Below are 21,532 nucleotides of genomic sequence, written 5' to 3' on the forward strand. Positions count from 1 at the left end.
CTTCTTTCCATTTTACCTTGTCATTTCCACCTTTCTGGGTCATCTTAGGTTTGTTGATTGTTTTTATTCGGATTTAAAAGTGGATACTAGTGTGAAATGGGAGCCCTTGAATTCCATGGGAAGTGAATGTTTTTGAAGAATGTTGACATCCCATCAGTCTCAGTTCTGTTAGGTCTCAGAGCCTTTTTTTAGTCGTTTAACCTGCCCACAGCCCGTTCATTCTCATATTTCCTTCAATGATTACTTAAACCTTTAACTGCTATCCTCAGGCCCCTGCCTAAATTTCATCCCCATTCATTTAAGTAGACCTTGGCCTTAAAAAAAGAAAAACAGAAACTGAGATCATGGTAATGTGCTTTCCATCGAATTTCAGTGCTTCTGTTTACAAACTGGTTGTGTCTTTACCCAGTTTTCTGTCTTCTACTCCTGTCTCAGAGAATAAAAGTGCTCCTCCTCCATTGCAAGCCTTCCGGATGTGCCCTCGACCTTCACTGTATCTTTAGTCTATTTTTCTTACTTTTCACCTTTCCTTCAGCCTAAAATTATGGGTAAGTCTGATCTAGCTGCAAAAATATCTACAGTAATTATTTTCTATGATACACCACCTACTAAATTCTTTTTTTTGCCTTATATTTGGGCATTTCTTTTAATCCTCTTTAGTACTGCCTATCTATTAAACATTAGCATTTCTAAGGACTTAGCTCACAACCTGCTGAAGTTTTCACTTACAGACCTCCCTTGGCTGGTGTCTTTTATTTTCATAACTTCTTGTGTCACCTGTTTGTTGTGATTCTCACATTTAAGAGTAAATCTTGAATGATTTGCATTGTTGCACAACAGAAACCGACACAGAATTGTAAAACAGTGTTCCTCCAATTAAAAATACATCAATTAATTTTTAAAAAAGTAATCTAGTCCTTTTGCCAGAGCTTCCTTCTGGCTAACTTTACCTTCATTTACAAAATACCTTGTCTTGTTCCAGAAAGGCTATAAGGCAGTTCATGGGGGTATTGAAAACAGAACAGGACATTATATATTGAAGATGAGAAGAAAGAAAAAAAGGATGTGGATATAAAGTGGAGCCATGAATGGGAGTGCTTCAAAATGCACACCACAAAAACCTATTTAAAGCTGATAATATACAATGTGTATGTTGCCATTCCTTTCTTCTGTGCTCATAGTAGACCCTGCAACATAATAATCATGTTCACTGAGCTCTTATATGACCTCAAACAGCACCCATTAAGAAGTAGCACTGACTGAACAGAGTTGGTATTTATAAACAAGCCCATTTCCCATCCCTGATGAATGAGTCACTAGGATAGCTCTTATCTTTCTTCCAACCATTATGAGAAACCTAATTTGTTGTACAAATAATCATCCCTCAGGTAAAAGCAAGTCAGGCAGTAGGACAAGCACAGTTATTGTCTTAACTATTGTGGAAAGTTGTACATATTTAAAGCAAAGGAAGAAATAAGGAAACCCCTTATCTTCAGCCAGATTCAACTATTGTCAATATTTAATTATAGTTGTTCTTGGTAATAAGACCAGGGATCCTCATAGAGATAGTATATACATTGCTGACTATATGTTCTAGTTCAGTTCAGTTCAATCCAGTTGCTCAGTTGTGTCTGACTCCTTGCTACCCCATGAATCGCAGCATGCCAGGCCTCCCTGTCCATCACCAACTCCCAGAGTTCACCCAAACTCAATGTGCATCGAGTCAGTGATGCCATCCAGCCATCTCATTCTCTGTCGTCCCCTTCTCCTCCTGCCCCCAATCCCTCCCATCATCAAGGTCTTTTCCAATGAGTCAACTCTTTGCATGAGGTGGCCAAAGTATTGGAGTTTCAGCTTCAGCATCAGTCCTTCCAATGAACATCCAGGACTGGTCTCCTTTAGGATGGACTGGTTGGATCTCCTTGCAGTCCAAGAGACTCAAAAGAGTCTTCTCTAGCACCACAGTTCAGAAGCATCAGTTCTTCAGCGCTCAGCTTTCTTCACCGTCCAACTCTCACATCCATACATGACCACTGGAAAAACCATAGCCTTGACTAGACGGACCTTTGTTGGCAAAGTAATATCTCTTCTTTTTAATATGCTATCTAGGTTGGTCATAACTTTCCTTCCAAGGAGTAAGCGTCTTTTAATTTCCTGACTGCAGTCATTATCTGCAATGATTTGGGAGCCCCCAAAAATAGTCTGACGCTGTTTCCACTGTTTCCCCATCTATTTCCCATGACGTGATGGGACCAGATGCCATGATCTTCGTTTTCTGAATGTTGAGCTTTAAGCCAACTTTTTCACTCTCCTCTTTAAGTTTCATCAAGAGGCTTTTTAGTTCCTCTTCAAACTCTTGCTTTTTCAATGATCCAGTGGATGTTGACAATTTGATCTCTGGTTCCTCTCCATTTTCTAAAACCAGCTTGAACATCTGGAAGTTCACGGTTCACATATTGCTGAAGCCTGGCTTGGAGAATTTTGAGCCTTACTTTACTAATATGTTCTAAGTTACCTGAAATTTAAAAAAAGTAGATAACACTCATGGAGTGTGTGCCATGCATCAGTTATTTTTAAGTATTTAACCACTTTAATTCTTACATTATCCTTATAAGTGAGGAACCTGAGGTAAAGAGAAATGAGATGATTTGTCCCAAATCCCCATGGCTGGTAATAAGTGGTTTTGTGTTATTTGGATAAATATTCAGAAGTAAAATAGCTGAGTCATATAAAAGTTCTGTTCCTAATTGAGGATTCTCTCTACTGTTTTACACAGCAGCTGCACTAATTTACGGTCTCATCAATAGTCTACAAAGGTTCCAAGGTTCCTTTTTTCCCACATCCTCTGCAACACTTGTTCTTTCTTGTCTTTTTGATAATAGCTTTTTTCACAGTTGTGTGTCTACCCCTATTCTACTGGTATGAGTGTTTTAACAGTTTGACCAAAGTGCTGAAGCCTTCTATTTAAGTTGCTTTACCCACCCCACTTTTAAATATCATTCTGTTGAACATCAAAATAGTGTTATAACTTCTGTTTCAGTCATCATATATGATTTAGGAAACTCATGATAGGAAGGAAAGTCTTTGGTATTTATTCATGTGTCTGTTCTTTACATTGTCATTTCCTCTTTTCTAATGCTCCAATACTCCTTTTTTAGAAAAATTATTTCCTTTCTGTTTGAAGTATTTCCTTTAGCCATTCTTTAATAGTGACAAATTCCTTTAGTTTTCCATCATCTGAAAACTGCTTGATTTCACCTTCTTTCCTGAGAGTTTCACTGAATACAGAATTTGTGGTTGAAAGTTCTTTCTTTTTATCAGTTGAGAATGTGCCACTTATTGTTTCCATGGTTTTGCATGAGAAATTTTCTTTTATTCAAATTTCTATTACCGTGTAGGTAATGTTTCTTACGCTTATTTTCACTTAAAATTTTTCTTTGCTTTCAGTTTTCATAAATGCTATTAATTTTTGTTAATTTCATTAGTCTTCATTAATTTCATTAATTTACTTTGTTTTTAGAAATGTAGTTTTCTTTGAGTTTACCCTATTTGAGTCATCTTTTTTAAAAAACTGTGTATTAAAGAGAATTCCTAATTTTTATTGTGATACTGTGATTATGTCAAAATGAGAATATATCTCTTTTTAGTGAAAGAAAGTCAGAAGATGCCTTGTCATTATGTTGTAGTCCAGTTCTGGGACTTTTCATCAGTTTGCCTTCCTCTTTTGACCTGTGGAGCTCTCCTTTGATTATATGTTATGTTATCTCCAACCTTTATAGTTGTACTTAGTGATGAGGAACAGGAAGAGATTAGAAGTGGCTTTGCTCATTTTTTAATTATTATATATGGAATTTATTTGGATCTGAATTTAAATGATATAAAAGTACAAGTATGAGATGATTAAAAATTTGAAAACTTGATATTTTATATTAATTTTTAATGTATTGTGATTCTGTCAAAATAAGACTTTATCTTTTAGAAATATCTCTTCATGGCAGATAGGTAGGGAAGAGTGGAAACAGTGACAGATTTTATTTTCTTGGGTGCCAAAATCACTGTGGATGGTGACTGCAGCCATGAAATTAAAAGATGCTTGTTCCTTGGAAGAAAAAACGATGAAAAATATAGACAGCAAGTAAAAAAGCAGAGACATCACTTTGCCAATAAAGGACTGTATAATCAAAGCTATGGTTTTTCCAGTAGTCATGTATGGATGTGAGAGTTTGACCATAAAGAAGGCTGAGCACCACAGTATTGATGCTTTCCAATTGTGGTGCTGGAGAAGACTCTAGAGAATCCCTTGGACTGAAAGGAAATCAAACCAGTCAATCCTAAAGGAAATCAATCCTTAATATAATTGGAAGAATTGATGCTAAAGCGCCAATACTTTGGCCACCTGATGCAAAGTGCTGGTTCATTGGAAATGACCTTGGTGCTGCAAAAGACTGAGGACAGGAGGAGAAGCAGGCAGCAGAGGATGAGATGATTGAATAGCATCACTGACTCAACGCACAGGAGTTTGAACAAACTCTGGGAGATAGTGGAGGACAGGAAAACCTGGTGTGCTACAGGTCCTGGGTTCGCAAAGAGTCAGACACAACTTAGTGACAGAACAACAAGTGTGATTTTGTGATTATGTCAAAATAAGACTTGATCTTTTAGAAGTATCTACTAAAATATTTAGAGATAAAATTATGAGATGTGTAGAATTTGCCTCAAAAATAATATGCGTGGATTTGTACATAGGGCAAAAGTGGTCATTGGTTGATGGTTGTCAGGGCTGGGTGATGGATACATGGGATTTAGAGTTATCTTTGTACATGTAAGAAATTCTTCATATTTAATAATTCATAAAATTTTAACAAGAATTTCTTGAACACAGGTATTAGGGAAGAAGGAAACTTGCATGATAAATTGTGTTTAACGTACGAGTATTGGTGAAACCAACACCTTATAAGCCACTACATTTTAATATATTTGCTTGTAAAATGAAGTATTAAATGTGCTTAGAGTGTGTGCATTGGTATGTTAGGGACCCCAGGGACTGTTTTGTAGTTATTATTATGAAAGTTTTTTTTGTTTTGCAAGGACTAATATGCTTTCTTTGAGTTCTTCTCTTCTCTCTAGAACCTGAACAGTTTCAGAGTTGCCTTTGCTGTAGGATCGGTATTTTAGTATGTATGGAATTTATTCATTCTCATTTCTTTAACAGCTTTCAGTTCAGAATCAGGAATTTGAAACTAATGAGGATGGAATCCCAAAGATGGATCAGTTTCATTTGGTATGTGACCTTTTTGTCATTTACTTGTTGGAAACCTGTGATATAGGTGTGAGCAGTAGTATCAACTTACTTAACTGAAGAAGTCCTCTAATTTTTGTAAGAATACAAATAACATTCCCAGTAAAGAAGTACTGAAAAAATTCAAGTGCCCTACTTACACCATTGCCAGAAACTTATTGCTAGAGATTACTACTGGAATTTTTCAAATAAATTATATAGTCTGTGTAATAATTAAGGAAAAGCAGTAGTTTCTGTATCTTCAAAGATAATATTTTATTAAAATTAGTGTTCTACTACTTTTTATAAGTACCTAGCTGTATCTTTCAGAGAAGGCAGTGGCACCCCACTCCAGTACTCTTGCCTGGAAAATCTCATGGACGGACGCACCTAGTAGGCTGCAGTCCATGGGGTCGCTAAGAGTCGGACACGACTGAGCGACTTCACTTTCACTTTTCATTTTCATGCATTGGAGAGGGAAATGGCAACCCACTCCATTGTTCTTGACTGGAGAATCCCAGGGCCTGAGGAGCCTGGTGGGCTGCCGTCTGTGGGGTCGCACAGAGTCAGACATGACTGAAGCGACTTAGCAGCAGCAGCAGCAGCAGCTGTATCTTTTCTTTGTCATACGTCTACGTTATTCATATTGCTTTGAGATATACATATGTATACAACCAACATATTTTGAGTATCTGTTCTATATCAGGAATTGAACTAGGGTCTGCTTTTTAGGATTGAAACATTGAAGAAATTAATCATTTAGAAATATGAACAAGTAAACAACCAATATCTGTATATATAGAGTATTAAGAAAATAGTTTGGTGGAAGCTAATATTTAATTTGTCAGGAAAAGATGGAGGGAAGAAGCTATTCATGAATGCCACCACATAGTTATTTGAAGTGAATCTTCAAGGTTGAATTAGGATTTTATGAAAGTTAGAATGAGGTACTAGGCATTTCAGGTAAAGACAGTATCTGAACTAAGACACGAAAATATTAAAGTCTTTTGTAATGGAATCATCCCCAGTGTGACTAGATGTTAAGGGGTTAAATATGGCAGTAAACAAGTCTATAAAGTATAATGACCTTCCCTGGTGGTTCAGTGGTTACAAATCCTCCTACCATTGCAGGGGACATGGGTTTGCTCCCTGGTCTGGGAAGATTTCACATATTGCAGGGCAGCTAAGGCTGTGGGTTGCAACTGCTGAAGCCCGCATGCCCTAGAGCCCTTGTTCTGCAACAAGAAGCCAGCACAGTGAGAAGCCCACACATCACAACTAGAAAACAGCCCCTCTTTAGCACAAATAGAGAAAGGTCTCACGCAGCAATGAAGATCCAGTGCAGCCAAAAAATAATAATAATTTTTTTTTAAAGTATAATGATCAGGCTGTAAAAGTTCTCTTGCCAGTTTTTTTTTAAAGAAATTATTTATTTTATGTTTTACAACTGCTTTTATGGCTTTAAGAGCAATTTTAAGATTTATAGAAAAAGTGAATAGAAGGTAGAGATTTCCCATGTATCTCCTTCTCTCTTACACACAGTTTATCCATTATCAACATTCCCTCCCAGAGTTATTTGTTGCAGTTGATACCTCCATTGACACATCGTTGTTGCCTTAAGTCCATCATTTATATTAGGGCTTACTCTTAGTGTGGTACATTCTTAAAGTTTGAACACATGTATAATGCCATGTATCTACCATTAATATACAGAGTATTTTCACTGCCCTAAAAATCCTCTATAGTCTACCTGTTCATCTCTACTTTCTCCAAACCCCTGAAGCCTGATATTTTTCTTGTCTCCATAGTTTTGACTTTTCCAGAATGTCATGTAGTTGGAATCATACAGTATGTAGCCTCTTAAAATTGGCTTTTTTCCACATAATCGTATGCACGTAAGATTCCTTCACATCTTTTCATGGTTTGATAGTTCATTTATTCTTAGCCTTTATCCATTATCTGTATGTACCACAGTCTATTTATACATTCACCTACCGAAGGACAACTTGGTTGTTTCCAGGTTTTGACAAATTATGAATGAAACTGCAGTAAACATCCATGTGCAGGTTTTTGTGTGGACATAAGTTTTTATTTCCTTGGAGTGCAATTGTTGGATTATATGGTAATAGTATTTTTAAATAGTATAGTTTTTAATAGTAGTTTTAAATAATATAGAACTGTCTTCTAAGTACCATTTTTGAGTTTTGGTTGCCATCAGCAATAAATGAGAGTTGCTCCACAGCCTGACTGCTATTCAGTCAGTATTTTGGGTTGTGGCCATTCTTACAGATGTATACTAGTATCTCATTGGGCTTTCCGGGTGACTTAGTGGTAAAGGATTTGTCTCCCAATGCAGGAGACACAGGTTCTGTCCCTGGCTTAGGAAGATCCCAAGGAAATGACAACCCACTCCAGTCTCCTTACCTGGAAAATCCCATGACAGAGGAGTCTAGCAGGCCACAGTCCACGAGGTCACAAATGAATCAGACACACACAGTGACTAAACAATAAAAACAATACATACTAAAGATAACTATTGAAAGGTTGTTGCTGAACCAGGAAAGACGCTGGGATTCTTCGCCTCCAGAGGAGAATAATTCAATCTGGGACCAGAGACGAGTCTTGATTGCTCAGAGCTTTTATGTAATAAAGTTTTACTGAAGTATAAAAGATAGAGAAAGCTTCTGACATAGACATCAGAAGGGGGCAGAAAGAGTACCCCCTTGCTTGTGTTAGCAAGGGAGTTACATACTTTTTATGTAACAAACACAGGCAGACGCTGCCTGCAATGCAGGAAACCTGGGTTCAATTCCTGGGTTGGGAAGATCCCCTGGAGAAGGAAATGGCAACCCACTCCAGTATTCTTGCTTGGAGAATCCTGTGGACAGAGGAGCCTGGTGGGCTGCAGTCCATGGGGTCGCAAAGAGTCGGACACGACTGAGCGACTTCACTTTACATGCTTTTTAATTAGTTATTACAGTAAATCAAAAGAATATCTGGAGGTTGTAAAGATCTTACTAGACCCACTCCCATAATTTACATTTTAAGGTAATAGGATTAGCCAGAAGGTTTTCAGGAAGGAGAAACTGTCCTCAAGCAGGATACATTGTTGTTATATAATCCTTAGTACAGAGTTTAAACTGAGTTGTTTGTTGTGTGATCATCAGTTATAGATACATCAGGCTTAAAGATTAAAAACGTTTTATGTGACTAAGACTAAGGAATGTAGAGGGAAAAGGGTTTGTTCTTTCCTTCTCCTTGAGAATTCCAGACCCCTATCTCCTCAAGAATCCCAGACCCTTCTCTCCTTGGGGACCCCTGGACTTCTTATCAACCTGCCAAATGAATTGACTCTCTCAGTATCTTAAACATTTTAAATATGTTTAAAAACATACTCTGTAGAATGCAGTATGGGCATTGACATTCATTCAGTTACCAGATGGAAACTGAATACCTGCTCTATCACTGTGCTCATTGTTGGGGATGAAATGAGAAAGTAGAATTTCTGGTCTTATACTCCTTAGAGGACACTAGGAGTAAATAGGTAATTTTTATTCCATATGAAATGTGCTCTCATTAGAGTCATCCATAGGGAACAAAAAACAAAAAGCATACTTTGGGTGGTGGAATTAATGGAAGAACAACATTATAGTGTTATTAACATGTGATAACACAAAATAACATTCTTTGAAATCCTGATACATAATAAATTCTGACCTCCATAATGATCATTATAATGTTAGTGGTGGTGCATGTGTTTCAAGAGATCATTTCATAAGTGAAACCAAAAGCAGTTGACCAAGTAAAGGAGGCTACTATTTCAGACAGAGGCACTTCAATGTAAAATTTTCAGTGTCAAATTCTGACTAGTCCCCTAAAAAAAGGGAAAATGGAAAGTAAAAAAATCATAGGTGTTTTTTTGGGAATTTCACTTGTTTTTGATAAATATTTCAGTTGTGATTCTTTTCTTTTCCCTTCTGCATTACCCCCCTGTCATTTGATTCCATTGTTTTAATACTAGATTAATCCCTTTCCAATAAAAACTAGTTGATTTTGGTAAAAAGCTTTTAAAAAAATGAGAAAAATTGATTTTAGCTCTGTATCATTAATTGAAATCATTTTTGAATTAGGTACTCCCTTTTACAAGTTTGTCCTTTTATTCATTTTGATTTTATTTTTGCTTTGTAACATCTCTTTTTTCTTGCAGGATGATAATGTCAAATCCCTCCTCTGTAGCTTGATCTGTTGTAGAAGTTCAGTGACTGCCGAGCAGGTTTTGAATGCTGACTGTTTCTTGCTACCAAAGGGAAAATCAATGCCAAACTCAGAGAAAGATACTGAATACATCCCCAAAAAAGAGGAAGAAGAATTAAAGGTGAAGAACTTGAATAAAGATAAGGAAAAGACAAGAAATGGTGAAGCCAGCTTTGATTGATAGATTAGTATTCTTTTGTTATTGCAGATGTTCCTTTTAAAACCTTTGTTTAGTTTGGTTAAATAAAAAAAAATCTGAAAGTGTTCTGGAGCTAGTTGGGTTGTATCTTTGGTATTCTAGTTGTGAAAAATAAAAGATGTTTGGCTATGCAAAAAAAAAAATGTATACTTTGAAATTTCATTTAACTGGAGTTGTTAAGAAAGGATTTTATGTCTGTAGTTACTTTTTGAAATTGCATAATCAGCCTATATTACTTGTAATAGAAAAGATTATTAGATTGTTGGACAGGTTCTATACAGAATTACAGTATGTAGGCCAGCTCACGATGAAGGGTGCTAACTTTTGTTTAACAGATGGTAGTTGGCATCTGCTTTATTCCCAGTTCTGGGAATATAAAGATAAATTTAATGTGGTCCTTACACTTAAAAGCACATACATATGTTGAGAAAGTTGGAGATCTAAACAGATCTTCATAATACAATGTAGAATATCTAATGATAGCTCTGGACAGATTTTATGTGATTACACAGAAGGGATATTCATCCTGTGGAAGAGGGGTGTCATGGAAACCTTTCTGGAGGAGGTACTACCATAGTTAAATCATAAAGGATGAGTAGTAAAGGTGAAGGAGGATCAAGAGTACCTTCTTAGCAGAGAAAGCATGATGAGAGCACTGAGGGGAGAAGCAGTTTCTTGTGTTTAATAGAGAATAGTCATATGGGGGATATAACATGAAATACTAAAATACCTCATACCTTATAATTTTGTAGGAAATGTGGAGCTATTGAAGAATTTTAGACCACTTTGGCTCCCTCAAAATCCATCTTTTACCTACTACCAGGATAAGAGGTAGGGAGAGTGATCAAAAGAATATTATGGTAAAGTAGGTGAGCTGTGATGAAAGTAAGATCTACAGAAAGAGAAAAAGTGATGAAACATATGGGTCAGATTTATGAAATAGGCCAAGTTTTGTTTGACTTGGTGATTGGAGCTTGGTGATATGTAGACTAAAGTAGTATGTTAGAGTCTCTAAATGCCTATTCAAAAATCTAATCTTCCTTTCTTCCTTAGTAATATGTAACAGTTTTGTTTAGGATGGCAGTGTTCTTGGCTAAAAGATAAATTTATCATTTTGCTTTTTAGTTTAAGCTTTTTGACTAGATTTTGCAAAGTAAGGCTCCTTTAAAGGAGCTGACTTAGACTGGAGATGTATCCTTTTATCCTGTCCTTTTCCTGTTGCCTAGAAGCTAACCTGGTGGTTAGAATCTGAGCAGTCTCCTTGGATCATGAAGTAACTTTGAGGATGAAGCTCATGAACTAGGAGGATGGAGCAGCAAGTTAGAAGAACTGATGTTTCTGGTAATTCTGGAGTGTTTGAACTACTCTCAAGATTTCATGTTACTTGAGAGAGGAAATCCTTATGTCAGAGTGTGGTCCCTCTATCAACAGACTCAGCATCACCTGGAGGCTTATTTGAAATGCAAATTCTCGGCTCCACTCTAGATTTTATAAAGAATCTGGGGGTGGAGCCTAGCTGTCTCTTTTTTTTTTTGCATTTTTTTATTTTTATTTTTTTACTTTACAATATTGTATTGGTTTTGCCATACATCAACATGAATCTGCCACAGGTATACACGTGTTCCCCATCCTGAACCCTCCTCCCTCCCCCCTCCCCATACCATCCCTCTGGATCATCTCAGTGCACCAGGACATGGAAGCAACCTAGATGTCCATCAGCAGATGAATGGATAAGAAAGCTGTGGTACATATACACAATGGAGTATTATGCAGCCATTAAAAAGAATACATTTGAATCAGTTCTAATGAGGTGGATGAAACTGGAGCCTATTATACAGAGTGAAGTCTGTTTCTTAGCAAGCACTGTAAGTCATTGTTCAATCACACAGTCATGTCTGACTCTTTGCCACTCCATGGACTGCCCACACCAGGCTTCCCTGTCCATCACCAACTCCTGGAGCTTGCTCAAACTCATGTCCACTGTGTCGGTGATGCCATCTAACCATCTCATCCTCTGTAGTTCCCTTCTCCTGCCTTCAGCCTTTCCCAGCATCATGGTCTTTTCTAAGGAGTTAGTTCTTCGCATATGGTGGCCAAAGTATTGGCATTTGAGCTTCAGCATCAGTCCTTTCAATGAATATTCAGGGCTGATTTCTTTTCGGATGGACTGGTTGGATCTCATTGCAGTCCAAGGGACTCTCAAGAGGCTTCTCCAACACCACAGTTCAAAAGTTATCAATTCTTCAACGCTCAGCTTGCTTTATAGTCCAACCCTCACATCCATACATGACTACTGCAAAAACCATAGCTTTGACTAGATGGACCTTTGTTGGCAAAGTAATGTCTCTGCTTTTTAATATGCTGTCTAGGTTGGTTGGTCATAGCTTTTCTTCCAAGGAGCAGGTGTTTTAATTTCATGGCTGCAGTCATCATCTGTAGTGATTTTGGAGCCCAAGAAAATAAAGTCTGTCACTGTTTGCATTGTTTCCTCATCTATTTGCCATGAAGTGATGGGACTGGATACCATGATCTTAGTTGTTTGAATGTTAATTTTTAAGCCAAACTTTTCCCTCTCCTCTTTTACCTTCATCAAGAGGCTCTGTAGTTCTTCACTTTCTGCCATAAGGGTGGTGTCATCTGCATATCTGAGGTTATTGATATTTCTCCCAGCAACCTTTATTCCAGTCATCCAGCTGGGCATTCTGCATGATGTACTCTGCATAAAGGTTAAATAAGCAAGGTGACAGTATGCAGCCTTGGCATACTCCTTTCCCAATTTGGAACAAGTCTGTTGTTCCATATCTGCTTCTAACTGTTGCTTCTTGACCTGCATACAGGTTTTGCAGGAGGCAGGTAAGGTGTCTGATACTGCCATCTCAAGAATTTTCCACAGCTGTTGTAATCCATACAGTCAAAGGCTTTGGCATAGTCATTAAAGCAGAAATAGATGTTTTTCTGGAACTCTCTTGCTTTTTTGATGACAGCAGATGTCAGCAATTTGGTCTCTGGTTCCTCTGCCTTTTCTAAATCCAACTTGAACATCTGGAAGTTCATGGTTCACATACTGTTGAAGCCTGGCTTGGAGGATTTTCAGCATTACTTTGATAGCTGTGAGATGAGTGCAATTGTGCAGTAGTTAGAACAGTCTTTGGCATTGCCATTCTTTGGGATTGAAATGAAAACTGACCTTTTCCAGTCCTGTGACCACTACTGAGTTTTCCAAATTTGCTGGCATATTGAGTGTAGCACCTTACCAGCATCATCTTTTAGGATTTGAAACAGCTCAACTGGAATTCCATTGCCTCCACTAACTTTGTTCTATTATAAGTCATTTTCTTCTAAATAAGTTTTTGTAATATATACTGAAGAGAACCATTGCCACACATTCAAGCTTTTGTTCCTTTTGGGGTTTCTTGTTTTACAGTAGAACTTAATTCTAGCTGATTAAGTAATAAAAAGATAGTAGTTAGGTTTTAAACCTGAATAAAAGGACAAAGAATAGAGCACTTTACTTACTATTTTAAATAAAGAATTAGATAAGCATTTTCCAGATGTGTTCTCCTGAACACTAGGCCCTTGGGATGTTCAGCACAAAAAAAGTGTGACTAGCTGTTTGGAGAGTAATGCTAAATTGAAGACTTGATCATGCACATTAGAGGGTAAAGTTTCTAAAAAGTTTTCCAGTAAAGAAATTTGTTTAGTTTTATTTAACCAACGTATGTTGGAATTGGCGCAACAATTTTTTTGTATACCTAGTAACTTCTGAAACTATAGTTTCAGATTTTGTGGCATGCCAAGTTAGATAGTAATTATTTTTACTTGTTTAAAAGTGACAAATATTAGTACTCTACTCAGAGACAAATTTCATGTGTTACTTCAGTGCCAAGATGTTCCTTGAGATACGTGTCTATATGTGTAAGGGCAATGCAGAAGCAAACAAATGTGCTCACTGCCCTGTGGGCAGTCCGAGAGAGATGCAGTGTATAATAAGCTACAGGAGCAAAACATGTTTCTCACAAAGAAGAGGAAGAGAGGAATAATGAGGTTATGGGACAGACTTCTGGCTCATTTTAGAAGTACAGTAGGATTCTGCTTATTTGGAACTGGATAAAGCAACTTAAGAACGCTCAAAGGATAGATTTGGAAAGGGTAAGAATTTGCCTGGAGTATAGCATATTTACATTTCATGCAAAGATGGGCTTGATAAAGGACAGAAATGGTATGGACCTAACAGAAGCAGAAGATACTAAGAAGAGATGGCAAGAATACACAGAAGAACTACAAAAAAGATCTTCACGACCCAGATAATCACGATGGTGTGATCACTGACCTAGAGCCAGATATCCTGGAATGTGAAGTCAAGTGGGCCTTAGAAAGCATCACTGCGAACAAAGCTAGTGGAGGTGATAGAATTCCAGTTGAGCTATTCCAAATCCTGAAAGATGATGATGTGAAAGTGCTGCACTCAATATGCCAGCAAATTTGGAAAACTCAGCAGTGGCCACAGGACTGGAAAAGGTCAGTTTTCATTCCAATCTCAAACAAAGGCAATGCCAAAGAATGCTCAAACTACTGCACAATTGCACTCATCTCACACACTAGTAAAGTAATGCTCAAAATTCTCCAAGCCAGGCTTCAGCAATACGTGAAAGCGTGAACTTCCAGATGTTCAAGCTGGTTTTAGAAAAGGCAGAGGAACCAGAGACCAAATTGCCAACATCCGCTGGATCATCGAAAAAGCAAGAGAGTTCCAGAGGAACATCTATTTCTGCTTTATTGACTATGCCAAAGCCTTTGACTGTGTGGATCACAATAAACTGTGGGAAATTCTGAAAGAGATGGGAATACCAGACCACCTGATCTGCCTCTTGAGAAATCTGTATGCAGGTCAGGAAGCAACAGTTAGAATTGGACATGGAACAACAGACTGGTTCCAAATAGGAAAAGGAGTACGTCAAGGCTGTATATTGTCACCCTGTTTATTTAACTTCTATGCAGAGTACATCATGAGAAATGCTGGGCTGGAAGAAACACAAGCTGGAAATCAGAATTGCCGGGAGAAATGTCAATAACCTCAGATATGCAGATGACACCACCCTTATGGCAGAAAGTGAAGAGGAACTCAAAAGCCTCTTGATGAAAGTGAGAGTGGAGAGTGAAAAAGTTGGCTTAAAGCTCAACATTCAGAAAACGAAGATCATGGCATCTGGACCCACCACTTAATGGCAAATAGATGGGGAATCAGTGGAAACAGTGTCAGACTTTGTTCTTGGGGGCTCCAAAATCACTGCAGATGGTGACTGCAGCCATGAAATTAAAAGACGCTTACTCCTTGGAAGGAAAGTTATGACCAACCTAGATAGCATATTGAAAAGCAGAGGCATTATTTTGCCAACAAAGGTGCGTCTAGTCAAGGCTATGGTTTTTCCTGTGGTCATGTATGGATGTGAGAGTTGGACTGTGAAGAAGGCTGAGCACCGAAGAATTGATGCTTTTGAGCTGTGGTGTTGGAGAAGACTCTTGAGAGTCCCTTGGACTGCAAGGAGATCCAACCAGTCCATTCTGAAGGAGATCAGCCCTGGGGTTTCTTTGGAAGGAATGATGCTAAAGCTGAACCTCCAGTACTTTGGCCACCTCATCGAAGAGTTGACTCATTGGAAAAGACTCTGATGCTGGGAGGGATTGGGGGCAGGAGGAGAAGGGGACGACAGAGGATGAGATGGCTGGATGGCATCACTGACTCGATGGACGTGAGTCTGAGTGAACTCCAGGAGTTGGTGATGGACAGGGAGGCCTGGCGTGCTGCGATTCATGGGGTTGCAAAGAGTTGGACACGACTGAGCGACTGATCTGATCTGGTCTGATCTGATAGCATATTCGTGGGGTAGCTGAGAAAGCTTAGAAAAGTATTTTGGGGGCAGATCATAGAGGGCCATGAGTTGCTCTATAAGAGATGGTACTCTATAATAAATATGAGCAGCTGAGTCACACAGTCATGTTTATTTTAGAATAATGATTTTGGAAATAATGGAAATAAAAAAAGTCAAGGATGGCATATTTCACTAAAATAATTGAGGCAAAGAAAACATCCTGTTTTGAATGGAGGTATTGAAAAGGAGAAATTAAGAATATAAACTGATCCTCAGAAGAAATGTATGGGGAGCTTCTGGTTCATTTCATAGATTTCATTGTATCAGTGCTAAGTCATTTCAGTGTATATTTAAATATTAGTATTTGTTAAATTTCTTTTTAGCATTTCTCTTTTAACTCAACAAATGACATACTTCATTTCTTAGCTGTTAGTGTAACCATATCTTCTACCGTTAAAACTACATGTGGAAAGCTATTCCTTCATAGAAGTAACAAGAACACTGGCAAAAATTGTGAAAATCAACTTTTTCAGAACTCTGGCATTAACCAGGGACCTGCAATAGTTTGAAGAACTTTTATTTAAAAAAAAAAAACCAGCTGAATCTTGGTAAGAATTTCAAGCTTTGTAGTGTTTTAACTTGCCCTATTGCCATTTCCTGTCCCCAGCTCCATAATAACCTTACAAACCAACAGCCTCACAATTATGTTAACTATGAAAAATAGTGGTCTAATAGGCCTTGGAATTTGCAGAATGCTTTAAGCTCCTCAGCCTCTTTACCAGAGAATTGTCACTATTTGGCCAATCTGGCAGCTCCCTGGAAAAGCGTCATTTATAGGTCTTGTCATTAAGTGATCTAACTCAGATGTTGCTCCATGGAAAAAGACTTTTCCCCAAGGCATTTGTTGAAAAAAGTCGTGACAGTTGTTTAACATCACAGCTGCTTGAAGTGGTGATATGTGTCACAGCTGCCTGAGGTGGTGATACGTGTGCGTGCTCAGTTGCTTCGGTTGTGTCCTAACGCTTTGCAACCCTATGGACTAGCTCATCAGGCTTCTCTCTCCATGGGATTCTCCAGGCAAGAATACTGGAGTGGGTTGCCATGCTCTCCTCCAGGAGATCGTCCCAACCCAGGGATCAAACTTGCATCTTTTATGTCCCCTACATTGGCAGGCAGGTTCTTTACTGCTGTGCCACTGGGGAAACCCGAGTTGGTGATACATCTTCGTAAAATGTTTTAATAGGAAAATCTGGGGATGATGTTCATAGGGTGTAGAAAAGCTCCAACAAATTCTCAGGGTTCTGTTAGGTCATACACATACTCAGAGCTGAGTGCATGCCCAAGAAAGACATGCAAATTTCTGATCTTCCACCTCTGGCAGATTTTAAGGTTCAGGAAAGAAGTTCTTGTGACGTGTAAGGCAGAGTTGTAAACTGCCAGTGTTGAGTGTGTGCCCTAAGATACACACAGCTCCTCAACAGTCTGGGCAGGGAGGTTTACAGCTTCCAAGCATTTAAGGCAACTTCTTTCCAGTTATTAGCTGACCATTAAGCTAAGCTGGGCTTCCCAGGTGGTGCTAGTGGTAAAGAACCTGCTTCCCAGTGCAGGAGATGTAAGAGAAATGGATTTGATCCCTGGGTCAGGAAGATACCCTGGAGAAGAAGAAAATGACAACCTACTCCAGTATTCTTGCCTGGATAATCCCATGGACAGTGAAGCCTGGTGGACTGCAGTCCATAGGGTCGCAAAGAGTCGGACACGACAGAAGCGACTTTGCAGGCAGTCAGGCAAGCTAAGCTGCGCTGAAAAGAGCAGACTTCACAGAAATTATTCTAGCAAAGTTACTAAACAAACATCATGATTGTCATCAATAACAACTAGCAGTAACAAACTCTGTGTTGAGGGGAGGAAATGTGATTTCCAAAGTTGAAAATTACTATTTAAGATGTCCAGTTTTGTGCAAAAAATAAGCGAGACATGAAACAAAAATATGGTCTATACGCTAGGAAAAAAAGCAAGAAATAAAAACTGTCCCCAAGGAGGCTAGATATTAGACTTCAAAGTTCATAAGACTTTATATCAGCTATTAAAACAGTAGTTTAATAGTTCTTTGAACAAAGAACTATAGGAAACCATTTCTGAAGAATTAAAGTATGAGAATAATGTATCATCAAATAGAGAATGCCAATAGAAATTTCAGGAAAGAACCAAATAAAATTAGGGAACTGAAAAGTACAACCAGAATTTAAAAAAATAAGACTGATGAGAGGGGCTCTATAGCAGATTTAAAAGTGACAAAAGGAAAAATCAGTGAACTTAAAGGTATGTCAGTTTAGATCATCTGGAGTGAGGAATACAGAAAAGAATGAATAAAAATGAAGAGACTAAGAGGACTGTGACACATCACCAAACATACCAACAGAAGTTCAAATAATTGCTTGTTTTCTGGAAAACTTTGATTTATTTTAAATGTATGTGTGCGTGCAAGTTACTTCAGTCACATCCAACTCTTTGCGACGCTATGGACTGTAGCCCGCCAGGCTCCTATGCCCATGAGATTCTCCAGGCAAGATTAGTGGAGTGGATTGCCATGCCCTCCTCCAGGAGATCTTCCAGACTCAGGAAATAGCTTAAACTTTGGCTGCACTGGCAGACAGGTTCTTTACCACTAGCGCCACCTGGGAAGCCCCAGGATACAGTCTGTGGGGTTGCAAAGAGTCAGACAGGACTGAGCACACACACATAAATGTGTTACATTTTCCAGTCAAAAGATAGAAACTGGAAAAATACATTCCCCCCCCCCCCAAAATACCGAATTTTGTGCCATCTGTAAGAGACGCAATCTTGGTGTCATTACCACAGAGCAGCATTGACACATTCAAATCAGCATGAGGGAATGCCTTTCCATTCATATTGGCCAAGCTGATACCTAGCTTGAAACACTTGCTGGAAACTTTGTTGCCTGGAATATGGGATTCAGTCAGAAGGTGTCATTCTTGCAGTAAAAAGGATCAGTAGGAAAATGCTAAGATGAAGCATATGAATGCATCTTTTGATATCTTATTTGTGAGACAAGAGGTGGGAATCCTGTGCCTGAGCACTCTTCCCAACCCGGAACTGTTACATATGGGATTCATACAGGGAAGTACCAGACCCAGAACAGCTTGTTAGCGGAAAGGCGGGTAGTGCAAACAATTATGCCTGGTGTCACTACTCTGTGGAGTCAGAGGTTGTCTACCTTGGACTAGAGAGCATCTGAAAGCTTTCAGAACAGTTTCTCACTTTCTGAAGCTTTGAAGGAAATAATGAGTCAGGATTTACATATTTCTTAGTGGAGTGGCTCATGGTAGAATATAGCTGGAAGACTAAATTGAGTTCTCTGTATTTGCAGCCTTCAGTATCCTCACTGCTGTAGAGCCTTGTGACTGTTCTTAAAGCACTTGAACTGTAGCTACACAGTGGACTTCATGCCATCTGTGACATATGCCATCATATGCCTGGTACAGAATACCTCCTCTCATGCCAGCACGACTAGGCTGATAGGTCTTCTACTCCTGCTTGCTTCTGGTTTTAAGGGCCTTTGAATGGGTACCTAATTGAATTCCAGAACAAATTAGTGCCTTATCTGAGAATATATTTCCCCATGACAGTCTTTACCCTTATCATCCCCACTGACAAAACCTACCAGGAGCAGCTCTCCACGTCAGACATCAGTCTTTCTTTCAGTTCTCCAACCAGCTGATTGTGATCCTCAATTTGGGAAGTCCATTGCCCGCTACCCACTATACAAAGTGGATGTTGCGACCAAGGGTGTTCCCAACAATTGGAGCCATAAAGTCAAGGAACTCTGTTCAGTTTGTACATTCGCTTTCAAATTGTTTCAGGGTGGCCATCAATAATGAGCCATGCATGGTGATGCCAGGAGTTAACCTGAGTGAAGTCCAGAAAGCTGTCTGTATGCTGAGAAACAGCACAGCAATTGTGAAGGGCTACATTTCGTGGGATCAGAAAGAGTCAGATATGACTAATTATTAACACTTCGACTTTCACTTTTACCTGCCTAGACCACATGTTTGACTTTAATGTATACCAAGAGGGCATTTCTGCATTGATTTACCAGAAGAGATGCAGGAGTTCTCAGACACCCAGGAAAGATTTGGCAGCCTTAGGGAAGGATTATAAGTAAGTGGGATAAAGTTTCTGATGCAAGTATGATTGGTTAAAACATGAATAAGTTAAGGTGTTATTCTTTCTTTTTAAGACACTATACACTTAATCACAAAAAACTGTGAAAAATTCTTAAAGAGATGGGAATACCAGACCACCTGACTTGCCTCTTGAGAAATCTGCATGCAGGTCAGGAAGCAACAGAACTGGACATGGAACAACAGACTGGTTCCAAATAGGGAAATGAGTATGTCAAGGCTGTATACTGTCACTCAGCTTATTTAACTTATATGCAGAGTACATCATGAGAAACACTGGGCTGGAAGAAGCACAAGCTGGAATCAAGATTGCCGGGAGAAATATCAATAACCTCAGGTATGCACCACCCTTATGGCAAAAGGCGAAGAAGAACTAAAGAGCCTCTTGATGAAAGTGAAAGAGGAGAGTGAAAATGTTGGCTTAAGACTCAACATTCAGAAAACTAAGATCACGGCATCTAGTCCCATCAGTTCAGTTCAGTTGCTCAGTCGTGTCTGACTCTTTGCGACCCCATGAATCGCAGCACGCCAGGCCTCCCTGTCCAACTCCCTGTCCAACTCCCGGAGTTCACTCAGATTCACATCCTTCGAGTCAGTGATGCCATCCAACCATCTCATCCTCTGTCATCCCCTTCTCCTCCTGCCCCTAATCCCTCCCAGCACAAGAGTCTTTTACAATGAGTCAACTCTTCGCATGAGGTGGCCAAAGTACTGGAGTTTCAGCTTTAGCATCATTCCTTCCAAAGAAACCCCAGGGCTGATCTTCAGAATGGACTGGTTGGACCTCCTTGCAGTCCAAAGGACTCTCCAGAGTCTTCTCCAACACCACAGTTCAAAAGCATCAATTCTTCAGCGCTCAGCCTTCTTCACAGTCCAATTCTCACATCCATACATGACCACAGGAAAAACCATAGCCTTGACTAGACAGACCTTTGTTGGCAAAGTAATGTCTCTGCTTTTGAATATGCTATCTAGGTTTGTCATAACTTTTCTTCCAAGGAGTAAGTGTCTTTTAATTTCATGGCTGCAGTCACCATCTGCAGTGATTTTGGAGCCCAGAAAAATAAAGTCTGACACTATTTCCAGTGTTTCCCCATCTATTTCCCATAAAGTGATGGGACCAGATGTCATGATCTTCGTTTTCTGAATGTTGAGCTTTAAGCCAACTTTTTCACTCTCCACTTTCACTTTCACCAAGAGGCTTTTTGGTTCCTCTTCACTTTCTGCCATAAGGGTGGTGTCATCTGCATATCTGAAGTTATTGATATTTCTCCTGGCCATATTGACTCCAGCTTGTGCTTCTTCCAGCCCAGCGTTTCTCATGATGTACTCTGCAGAGAAGTTAAATAAACAGGGTGACAATATACAGCCTTGACAAACTCCTTTTCCTATTTGGAACCAGTCTGTTGTTCCATGTCCAATTCTAACTGTTGCTTCCTGACCTGCATATAGGTTTCTCAAGGGGCAGGTCAGGTGGTCTGGTATTCCCATCTCTTTCAGAATTTCCTACAGTTTATTGTGATCCTCACAGTCAAAGGCTTTGGCATAGTCAATAAAGCAGAAATAGATGTTCCTCTGGAACTCTCTTGCTTTTTCGATGATCCAGCAGATGTTGGCAATTTGATCTCTGGTTCCTCTGCCTTTTCTAAAACCAGCTTGAACATCTGGAAGTTCACGCTTTCACGTATTGCTGAAGCCTGGCTTGGAGAATTTTGAGCATTACTTT

At 39.0% G+C, this 21,532-nt stretch overlaps 1 protein-coding gene across 4 annotated transcripts in view; it reads left to right on the forward strand.

Annotated features, from left to right (window-relative positions):
* STK31 (serine/threonine kinase 31) overlaps positions 1-9,874 on the forward strand; it is a 72,489-nt gene extending 62,615 nt beyond the window's left edge. For all 4 annotated transcript variants that reach the window (XM_086396272.1, XM_086396274.1, XM_086396273.1 and 1 more), the window contains 2 exons: positions 5,213-5,281; positions 9,486-9,874. In XM_086396272.1, the coding sequence (XP_086252398.1) occupies positions 5,213-5,281; positions 9,486-9,713 (297 nt within the window). In that variant the 3' untranslated portion in view covers positions 9,714-9,874. The remainder of the gene's footprint in view (positions 1-5,212; positions 5,282-9,485) is intronic.
* The last annotated feature ends 11,658 nt before the right edge of the window (positions 9,875-21,532 follow it).

The sequence above is a fragment of the Bos grunniens genome, chromosome 4 (assembly GCF_055505025.1).
Source record: "Bos grunniens cultivar Pamir isolate PY7600 chromosome 4, Bosgru_T2T1.0, whole genome shotgun sequence".
NCBI classification, from domain to species: domain Eukaryota; kingdom Metazoa; phylum Chordata; class Mammalia; order Artiodactyla; family Bovidae; genus Bos; species Bos grunniens.